The sequence below is a fragment of the Talpa europaea genome (assembly GCF_964194135.1).
Source record: "Talpa europaea genome assembly, chromosome: 9".
Classification (NCBI taxonomy): domain Eukaryota; kingdom Metazoa; phylum Chordata; class Mammalia; order Eulipotyphla; family Talpidae; genus Talpa; species Talpa europaea.
Window position 1 is genome coordinate 57714496 of NC_140076.1, and position 11415 is coordinate 57725910.

An 11415-nucleotide genomic window follows, 5' to 3' on the forward strand; every position below is an offset into this window, starting at 1 on the left:
CAGAGAGTGTGGGGAACAGAACAGGCAGACTGACTGACACACACTGCTGAGGGGAGCAGTGGGTGAGACAGAAGAGGTCTGCTGCGCCATGTGGGTATCTCCCTGGCTGGCTGGGAATCGAACCCGTACTGCAGAGACTGTGGACAGCCTCACAGCACTGTGCTCAACCCACTGAGCCACTGGGGAGGCCCCACGCACAGTTTACTTTCTACTATATAACCTTTTATAGGGTTTGACTTATTCATCTTGAATAATACTGGTTATATAAGCAAAAAAAGGGAAACCAGTTATGAAACATGTGTGGTCTCTCTTCTTTCTCCAATCACTTTAAAAATGATTAGCAACATTATCAGACCTAAAATCCCCAGAATTCCCACATACAGGAGCACTGCACCCCGTATTCGCTCACCATCTTCCAGGCATAGCTAACGTTGTAGGCCTCCTTTCCAGTTTCCCTCAGCTTGTTGATATGCCAGGACAGGGAGGAGTTCACAGGGACTGCGATAATCTGGCTGCCTAGAGGGAGGCTGCATTGGCAAACAGAATGAAATACTTGGGGCAAAAGATAAAATTAAGCACTTAATTAAAGGCAGGGAAGAAGCTGTGAGTCAACGGCCACCTCCTGATTTTAAAAAGCAATGAAGCGCAACACTTTTGAAAGAGATAATGTAAGATTTTGAATTTTGTAAAGCATTCTGGCAACTCTGCACTAAAAAAAAAAAAAACAAAACAAAAAAACCCACAACAAAAGTAAAATAAAATCTCAAAACCCATTCCTTATTCTCCACCCCTGGCCCCCAATTCTAATTCTTTCCAGAGACTAACTTGTCTCAAATCACTCAGTCATTAATTTACAACCAATGAACACAAAGACCCATTTCTCTATAGGTTACCATCTGCCAAAATAATGTATCACTGTTGGAAAAAATCCAATCTGTTCTTTATTTCATGAAAAAATGTTGTGTATGATTGTGCTGTCAACTTGGATGGACACTACTTTGCCGAGCAATGTTTTTGGCAGGCTGTGGAGCTGGTCTTTAACTTAACCTTTCGTTTTGCAAACATTTTTCAATGTGGTAAAGTTATTTTTCAAAAATCAGTTAACATATCTGATTTTACAATTAAAGTAGATATGAACATAGAATTTGAATTACGAGACACTTTTTCCAAATAAGGTTCTGAGAGACCTTATCTGCTATACAAAATACCCCAAATTTGGCTACTTATGGAAAAAATTACCTACTATACATTTTTTTTAAAAAGATTTATTTATTTATTTATACAAGAACCGGGGTATAGGCCAGATGCATGGGAGGGGGAGAGGATTACCAGAGACAGAGTGGGGAACAGAACAGGCAGACTGAAGAAATATACTGCTGAGGGGAGCAGCGGGCACAACAGGGCTGCTGCGCCATGTGGGACCCTTGCCAGCCTGCCGGGATTGAACCGACACTGCAAAGGCTGTGGACTGCTTCACAGCGCGGTGCTCAACCGCCTGCGCCACCAGGGGAGGCCCACCTACTATACTTTTGATGATAACTTTAAAATAATTTATATGCTTATTTTATACCCTATAATAAACATTCATAGTTTATCTCAATGGTTTCTTAGAGTAAAAACAAAATACAGCAAACCCCACCTTTTCCCCTTACCTTAGGATATTTTGCCGAACCAACTCAAATTTTGGGATATTTTCATAGTGAATGATGTCAGTATGAAGGGGAGGTTCTGAGAGTAAATATGGTCTGGTAAGAGATGGATGCATAAGTGTATACCCTGAAATAAGAAAACAAAAACATTGGTTCTGGCAAACACATTGTGGGAAGCACTGATTCTAAAATAAAAATGTTAATAAGAGTGTTGAAATGTTGGCCATACTGGGATGGCAGCCCAATACTGAGCTTCATAGTATGTAAGGTCAGTAAGAACTTAACTTACTTTTATGTGATTTTCGCATCAAACACTTGACAAACACTTAGATTATCAAATATCTTGTCTAAACAAGAACATTATGGAGGTACTGGTCACTTGGTTTTTGCTTTATATAATGTTCTAATCTTGACCCAAAGGATCACATTCTATGTGTCATTCAACCCTCAAGTCTAATTTCCTGATGGTATAAAGACTGTTACCTACCCTTTAAGACAACATAGAAACTAATACAGAAATTTTTAGATTCATTTTGACATCTTTACAGTGTTCCACTACAAATGAACAGTGCTACTCATATACATTTTCTATAAATACTATTCTTGTCCTACTTTGTTAATACCAGCATATCTCTCTACAAGTTATTTTCTTTAGGTTGCTAAAAAATCATTCTTTGTTATGGTTAATTTTTAGCAGGTTACCTTTGTCATCTATGAGGAAAGTATAGGAAGCCAAAGAGTCTTGGTAATATGTCACATCTTCAAGGATGTAAGCCAGGTTCACATCCACACCTACAATGCCCAGTAGGAGGTTTCCAAAATAACAGGGTTTACTCACAGTCATTATCAAACCTATGAGTTAAAAAAAAACAATAATCCATTAACATTAGACGTGCACTGGACAAACAATGGCCCATGAAGGCTATTATTAGTCATCTCCATTTTGCAGGGAAGAAAACTTTCCTGTGCTATCCAGTAATCAAGCACCATCTTTTCACATAGCATACAGTGAGTGAAAGTGTGAGGGAAATGGAATGCTTTGGCTGCTCAAATATTGCAGCTAGTTTGAAAGGAAGTCATCTATATACTTTCCATTATTTTTTAACCTTAAAGGACATGATATTCTTACACATCGGCAATGTATCAGCAGCCCTTTACACATCATTCCACTCTTTGGAGTGGGGGAGAGTCAGCTGAACTTGAAAGATCACTGGTTAAGTTACCTAAAAATCTGGGTTCTTGCCCAGCTGTGCCCTGTCTGTATTATACATACACTGGTCTAACTTTTCTGAGTCTTGATTTTCACATGTGTTTGACACACACAGTAGTCAAGTGAAAAGAGATTATGGGTAAAGGAGTGCTTATGTATTTCATTAATGTAGACTATCCAAAACAAAAACCACAAAACAAAACAGGAAGATGAGAAAAATTTAGAAAGGTACAGAATCTTTTTGTCTGACCACTTAGAACTCCAGGCTGCTAAAGGAGACACTATGCTTCTAAAGGAATGCATGCCTAGGCACTTGGGGCAGGGGTTTGCTAACTTTTGCGTGAAGGGCTGGAAATTAAACATTTTGGGTATTGTGGGTCATACAGTTGCTGTTGTTTATGCTTTTTTGTTTGTTTCTTTTTCTGAAACCTCTAAAGTAAAAAAAAAACCATTCATAGCTCACAGGCAATATAAAACCAATAGGATAATTAGGGAAAGGAAAAAGCAAGGCAGAGGGAGAATTTCCAGCAGGAGAGGACAGGAACAGTGGGTTAATGTGAGGCCCTGAGCACTGGGACAGCTTGCTCTTCTCTAGAGTTATGAACTGGATAAGCCATGCTACCTCTCTGGATGGATCTGTTCAAGCATCTGATGGAGTGCTGAGACAAAATGATCTCTAGGATCACTAGCAATTACATAAATCTCTGACTCAAAGTGAAATTCAAATCAAAAAAGATAGTTTCTCTCCACCTTGTTCTTGTACTTCCCTGCACTTGATGATACATTCCTGCCTGAGCAGGCGAGCAGAAAGCCCTTCTATAGATACCCAGGAAAGAAATTTGGAAACTCTTGAAGACCTCTACAAAGAGCGGACTACCACACCCAACATTATGATGTTCACATGCAGTTACTATTGAGGTGCCATGATCACAAAGGCCAGTTAAATGCATCATCTGGAGGATGAAGTGAACACAACACTGAAACATTGGTAATAAGTTGCCCAGTTATAAAATAAATAAGTTCTAGAGGTGTAAGGTGCTGCATGGTGACTTAGTGCTCCACTGTGTATCTGAAAGTTAATGGTAATCTGTTGTGTATTTGAAAGTTGCTAGGAGAGTCAATTTAAAAGCTCTCATCACATGAAAAAAATTTGTAATTGACATAGTGGACTGAGCCAAGCTTATTGTAGTAATCATTTTGCAACACATATTTATCTCAAATTGTTATGTTGTACATCTAAAGCCAATGAAATGTTACATGTCAATGATATCTCAATAAGATAGGAAAAAAAGTATTATGCAATAGGCATCAATCTATTTATTGTAAGTTCAAAAGCATTACTTTAGTATTCTATCTATCTATCTATCTATCTATCTATCTATCTATCTATCTATCTATCTATCTATCTGCCTACCTACCTACCTATCTACCTTCCTACCTACCTATCTACTTTCAAATATTTAAGAATCATGTCTTTAAGACAGTTTTAAAAATGCATCCTGGGGGTGTTTTGCTCAGGTATCCCTTAACCATAAGTGGATTGGAAGTGATGGGAACAGCACTATGAGGGCCAGTATGGAGAGAGAGGTTGTAATCTGCATTCCACATTCCCCTGTGCTTTAGTCCTAGAATAAGGTCATTTTTATTGAATCATGATGTGCAACAGAAATATTCTGAGACCACATGTTCACTTCACATTTCTATTCTCCTCTGTGTTGAGAATAAAACTGGAAAGAAACACAGTCTTACTTTCCAATTATCAACTTGTAGAGATCTTTATCTCATAGTATGCTAAGCTCTTGCTACACTGAATGAAATACCCAATCCCCTCTCTACTTTAACCTAAAGCACATAGATTTGCTTTTTAAAAGAAATATGATTAAAATATTATAATGTGTGGAGGGTCTGAACTAGTCATATAAACATGGGTTTCTCTAGACTCAGTGACCCCATGTTAGAGGACGCATCACCCAATAATTCTATGGGCTGAAAAACATAAAGGAAAAAAAGACATTCTCTACTAGGGGAATACAACAGACCAGTAAACCAATTATTGAAACCCAGATTAGGATTTACAAAACAGGCCTGAGTTGCAGGCTCTCAGCCAATAGGGAATCAAAGATTTGTGCAGAATTTGATTTACAGCATTCAGGGTGGCTCTGTGGGTCGGAGAGGTCCATTTTAGGAAGGGTCATTCTCTACTTGATAACTACTACTGGTAACAGAATTTGGGTAATCCTCCATCTTGTATAGGACTCAGTTTCCACTTAGTTTTTGTTTCTATCACATGTTAGTAATATGATTCCTTGATCTTTCTCTTACCAGACTTCACTGAACACTTGCTGAGGGTGGGATGTGTGCCTCCCCATCACTGCCTGACTGGCTTGGCTGGTACTCAGTAACATTGGTAAAATGCATATAAGCTTCTTGCATTTAAAATTTGACATTTTTTCCTCAATAAAATTTTAGCTATCAGAATCCAACAATGTATCCATAAGATAATTCACCACGACCAAGTTGGATTCATTCCAGGGGCACAAGGATGGTTTAACATCCGAAAATCAATCAACGTTATCCAACACATCAACAAAAAGAAATATAAAAACCATATGATAATATCAATAGATGCTGAGAAAGCTTTCGACAAAGTGCAACACCCATTCATGATAAAAGCCCTTGAAATCCTTGGGATACAAGGAACATACCTCAACATCATAAAGGCCATCTATGACAAGCCAACAGCCAGTATCATTCTCAATGGTGACAAGCTGAAAGCAATTCCATTAAGATCTGGAACAAGACAAGGATGTCCACTCTCACCACTGCTTTTCAATATAATACTGGAAGTCCTAGCCAGAGCAATAAGACAAGAGAAAGACATCCAAGGAATCCAAATAGGAAAAGAAAAAGTCAAACTATCACTATTTGCAGATGATATGATAATATACATAGAGAACCCCAAAATCTCCACAGAAAAACTAATTCAACTCATCAATCAATTCAGTAAAGTGGCAGGATACAAAATCAACACGCAAAAGTCAGTAGCCTTCCTATACACAAACAATAAATCTGAAGAAGAAGAAATCAAAAAAACCACCCCTTTTATTATCAAAACAAAAAAAATCAAATATTTGGGAATAAATCTAACAAAAGAGGCAAAGGACCTATACAAAGAAAACTATAAAACACTGTTAAAAGAAATAGAAGAAGACACAAAGAAATGGAAAGACATCCCCTGCTCATGGATTGGAAGAATAAACATTATTAAAATGGCCATCCTACCAAAAGCAATATACAAATTCAATGCTATTCTAATCAAAATCTCAATGGCATTCTTCAAAGAAATAGAACAATTATTGATGAAATTCATATGGAATCACCAAAAACCCCGAATAGCCAAAGCTCTACTGAAAAAAAAAAGGAAATGGAGGCATCACACCCCCAGACTTCAAACTATACTACAAAGCCATAATCATCAAAACTGCATGGTATTGGAACAAGAACAGACATACAGACCAATGGAATCGAACAGAAAATCCAGAAATAAACCCACAGATTTATGGTCAACTAATCTTTGACAAAGGAGCAAAGACTATGCATTGGAGCAAAGAAAGTTTGTTCAATAAATGGTGCTGGGAAAACTGGGTCGCTACATGCAAAAGAATGAAGCTTGACCACTACCTCACACCATACACAAAAATCAACTCAAAATGGATTAAAGAACTAGACATAAGACCTGAAACCATAAAATACATAGAAGGAAATATAGGCGAAACACTACGGGATTTGCACATCAAAGACATCTTTACAGACACATCACCCAAAGCAGTGATAGTGAAGACAAAGATAAACAGCTGGGACTACATCAAATTAAAGAGCTTCTGCACAGCAAAAGAGACAATAACAAAAACAAAGAGAAACCCCACCAACTGGGAGAACATTTTTGCACCCAACACTAATGATAAAGGACTGATCACAAAAATCTGCAAAGAGCTGATGAGACTCAGCAACAACAAAGAAAATAATCCAGTCAAAAAATGGGCAGAAGAGCTAAAAAGAAACTTCTCTGAAGAGGAAATGCAAATGGCCAACAGACATATGAAAAAATGTTCAACATCACTTGTCATCAGGGAAATGCAAATCAAAACTACCATGAGATACCATCTCACACCAGTGAGAATGGCACATATTAAAAAAACTAGCAACAACAAATGTTGGCGAGGATGTGGAGAAAAAGGAACTCTTGTGCACTGTTGGTGGGAGTGCAAACTGGTCCAACCACTATGGAGAGCTGTGTGATTTCTTGACCTACTAAACATAGAGCTTCCATATGATCCAGCAATTCCACTCCTAGGTATTTACCCAAAGGACACAGAAACATCAATTCCAAAGAGCACCTGCACTCCTATGTTTATAGCAGCACTGTTTACAATAGCTAAGCTTTGGAAACAACCCAAATGCCCAAAAATAGATGACTGGATCAAGAAGATGTGGTACATATATACCATGGAATATTACTCAGCATTCAAAAAAGATAAACACATGCAATTTGCAGCAACATGGATGGCGCTGGAAGGGATCATGCTCAGCGAAATAAGCCAAAAAGAAAAAGAAAAATACCAGATGGTCTCACTCATAGCAGGAATCTAGAAAACTTAAATAAGGGACCAGGAAAATGAATATAAGAAAGTGAAAATCAAAATCAACAAAAAACTATGAACCAGAGACACTTTTTGTGGGGTGGGGGGCGGGAGGGGAAAGATTGGGGTCAGAATGGGGCGTTTGCAATTGTATGGGGGAATATAAAAATAAAATTTAATATAAAAAAAATAAAAAATAAATAAATAAAATTTGACATTTTTCTCTAAAATCAAGTAACCTATATAAAGGTGGGAGTTTCTGTTCTATGCACATTTTGTGGACTGTCAGAAGTAGGAAGGATAAAATTGAGTTTATGTGCAGCATAAACTTACAGAAATTTCTATTTCTGTCTTATAGAGTATTTTTACTTAATTTCTAGAAAATACACTCTCCATGGCCCATTACGTTCTATACATGAGCTTTCTTTGAATATCTAGATTTGTAAGAGTTCCTAGTTAAAAGAACATTTAAAAAAAGCTCTCATCTAGTGATGGTATCGATTTGGCTTATAATTAGCTGCCTCATCAACCTTCTCTGTCAAGGAAGGAGAAGGAAGGATGTGGGAAAAAGGATAAGGATGAGGAGGAAAAAGGAAAAGGCTGTATTTTCACTAAGCATATACTGTTGATCAGGCATTATTCTAGTGGCTTCATGTATATTAGTGTATAAATCTTGAGGAAAATATGATTTTTCTCACTTAACAGACCAAGAAATTGATCACATGAAGGCTAATTATTTTAACCAACATATGATGGGTAACTTGTATGACATCAGGATGATGATGGTGGATTGTGTACTAATAACAAAAGTAAAATAGTAAAACAAAAGCAGTAGTCATTGAGAAGCATGCCAGGTACTGGTATAGCTTATAATCCTAATAACCTGAAAGATTTATTACAAAAGGGTGTTATTACATTTTTAATTAATGACCAAATGGGAAAGCATGAGACCAAACAAATTACCAAGGACAACTACTTAAATGAAAAGGTGGGATTTAAAATTCTTGCTTATGTCAACCCTTTATTTCTTTGACTATGCCCATGTTGCTGCACCTCTGAGGCAGAATCCTAAGTACTTCTGAACTTGACTTAGCACTTTCGATGCATAGTTACTCTTTAGTTCGAATTCACTGGATATTGGGGAATTTTCACAAAGGTCCCCATTATGTAACCATTATGTCAAGGTTAGGGCAATGAAGAAGAAACATGGCTGGGGATTTCTGCTCTAGGAAAACAGGACTGATGGCAGGTGCTTGCAACCCTCTGATCAGAGAAAGGGATAGCCATTGCCTGCACCCGCCCCCCCACCCCAAGACGCTCTGATGCTATATGCAAGCACTGAGCATCAGTTTAAAGCTCTGTCTTGGCGGCCTCAGGTCCACTTCTTTTCCTTTTCCTTCAGTAGGATGTTCTCTCCAACTCACCATCTCCCATCTCATCGGAGAAGGGGAGGCTAAAGACGGCTTCATCAATCATCCTGTTGGGAAGGTTGGTATAGAACCTGCCGACTGTGGTCTCCAGGTTGCTCAGCTGATTCAGCACCATCATGCTGCCCTTAATCACAGGCAAGGTTGTCCTGTCCAGCACACCATACTTCCCTGAATTCTGTTCGGCCAAGTCTCTCAGAAAAGCCAGTTCTTTCAAACCAGTCACCCCGTCTGAAATGAGAGCCAAGGGATCATGTGAAGCAAAATGTTGCCTGTGCATACAACAACTTCCCTTTAAATTTATAAGGGTATGGAAGAGGCCTTGCAATGCCAAAGTTGTCTCTGCAGAGACAATCTGGACTTGGGTCACAGATACCAATGCCTGCTGAGGAACAAAGCCTGAGACATAGCCTTTCGTTAAGTAGCCGAGAGGGCAAAGGAATTCTTCAAAAGGCAATGATGAAAAACACATGGGTAAATAAAGGAGACCCATTCAGGAAGAATGCGTTCTTTCCTAAAAGTTTAATCGTAAAATTCAATTATCTTTCTGTATTTAACATTTGAAAGCAAAAGTAATGATTAAAAAGCATGTGCTTAATTTAAATTAGTAGATGAAGTTGTAAGTTTTAAAGGAGAGAGGTTTACCATCTCATTTCTTACCTCTTTGTCTATTAAACACTTGCCAAATTCTCATGCAACAAAACAAAAGAATTATGGATGCATTTAGTGATGCCTCCAAACCCTGTTTCTTTAAGCTCATTTTAATTACAAATGTTTTCATGCTTGATATTGTTAGGATAATATTGGATTTGACTTATTTAATGTATATTTTTTACATTTAGAGGGTTTTAAAAACTGCAAAAGATCTAGGCATAATAGGATGTATTGCTGAACAACATCTGTAATCTATAGCACAAAAATAAATTTAATAAACCTTTTTAAAAAACTTAGTTTGCTATTGTTGGCACACAGTCAAAAGGATTAGTAACTGATCCCATATGGATGCCCCCCAGTAAACAAATTCAAATAATTTCAGTCACTACTGAGATTCTTCCAGTCAGTTTTAAAAAGGCTTTGCCTGGAGTTTTTGAACTATTTAGTCATTAAAAAGAATGTGAAGAGTTCGTGGTTCGCCTGACATGACTTTATCATTCCTAAATAGAGAGTGCATACAATTCCGGCCTTGGAAGTCCATTTCTAAGGTTGTGGACAGATCTAGTGCATGTGATTTCTTTCCTAACACACTGCATTTAAATGGCCCAGATTCATGCAATGCTCAAGCATAGTCAGAACCACATTATCGCTCCCTTTGCATGACACAGAGTTGAGATGGGGGCAGAGTGGTACGCTGGAGTAAAGGTCAAAGCGGAAGGCATGACTGAGCCCTGACCTTATACCCTGTGCAGTTCCCACAGGGAATGATTAAAAGAAGACTGTTCAAGGCAATAAACACATTTCCTTACTTTGTCACTTCATGCCAGGTTCTCTCGAAATGCAAAAGAAAAACGACAAACAGGAGTATCTGCTAGGCTAAGAAGACCACTATTGGTAGGAAGGGTTATCAAAGTCATCAGGGTTACATTACTCCATCAAGAAATTCTATGCAGGGGGGCAGGAGGGATTGTATGCTGGGCTGTTCTACCATCAACATGGTCATGCTGAAAAGATGACCAAAAATAAAATGATGAAAGATTTGAGAGGTGAAGCTAGAGCTGCTGAGAGACATGCAGAGGGACCAACGTGATCTGGTTTGACCCACTCTGCTGATGTGGGTTCAGTTTCCTTTCCAGCCTCTGGCTCACTCACCCAGGCCCACTCCTGATGTTGCATGGACAACTCACAGGAACAGCAACCACAAAGAGCAAACGATCCCCACTGGACCCCCACCCCAGTCCTCCTAAGCAGTCCTCAGTGTTCAAAGCTTCCAGACATCCCTGCAAGCTATGACTTGGTCCCTCAAACCAGAGCTCATTACTGAACTCTGAGTTATCACTTCTCTTTTGGGATCTTTACATTTCCAGTTTTCCCCATACATATACACTTCAGTTCTGTGAAAAATTCTTTATACCAAAAATCTCATAGTGGCTCGGTATCCCCATTCAAATTCTGACTGAGAGAGTAAGGTTACCGACAGCCCTAGGGAACAAGGCTGTGGAGTGGCATCTGCAGAGAGGAAAAGTGGCAATGAGAGAGTGTGTTTCGCTAGATTAAGGGGAGAAAGGGAAGAGATAAAGGTAGTTAGAGGGAAGTAATGGGAGGTTTTAAAGAATGGCATTGCAGGACACAGCAGGCACACAGGACACCCTGGTGGGGATGAAAGTATGCATGGCAGCAAGAAGCTACTTAGTATCTGGGAAGACCTTCAAATCTAATGTAAAAGAAATGGTCACTTCCTCTTATGTTTCCTCACTTCTGCACTTACTAGTGCATTTAATTCATCTGCTTTGTCCATCTGTTTTTCTCACCAGCTAATAAGCTCCATGAGGACA

At 38.6% G+C, this 11415-nt stretch overlaps 1 protein-coding gene across 1 annotated transcript in view; it reads right to left on the minus strand.

Moving 5' to 3' along the window:
• CACHD1 (cache domain containing 1) overlaps positions 1-11415 on the minus strand; it is a gene marked incomplete at both ends in the record, with an annotated part of 197494 nt that overhangs the window by 32738 nt on the left and 153341 nt on the right. The window contains 4 exon segments of the mRNA XM_084242212.1: positions 410-527; positions 1653-1776; positions 2352-2501; positions 8924-9157. Of these exon segments, the coding sequence (XP_084098338.1) occupies positions 410-527; positions 1653-1776; positions 2352-2501; positions 8924-9157 (626 nt within the window).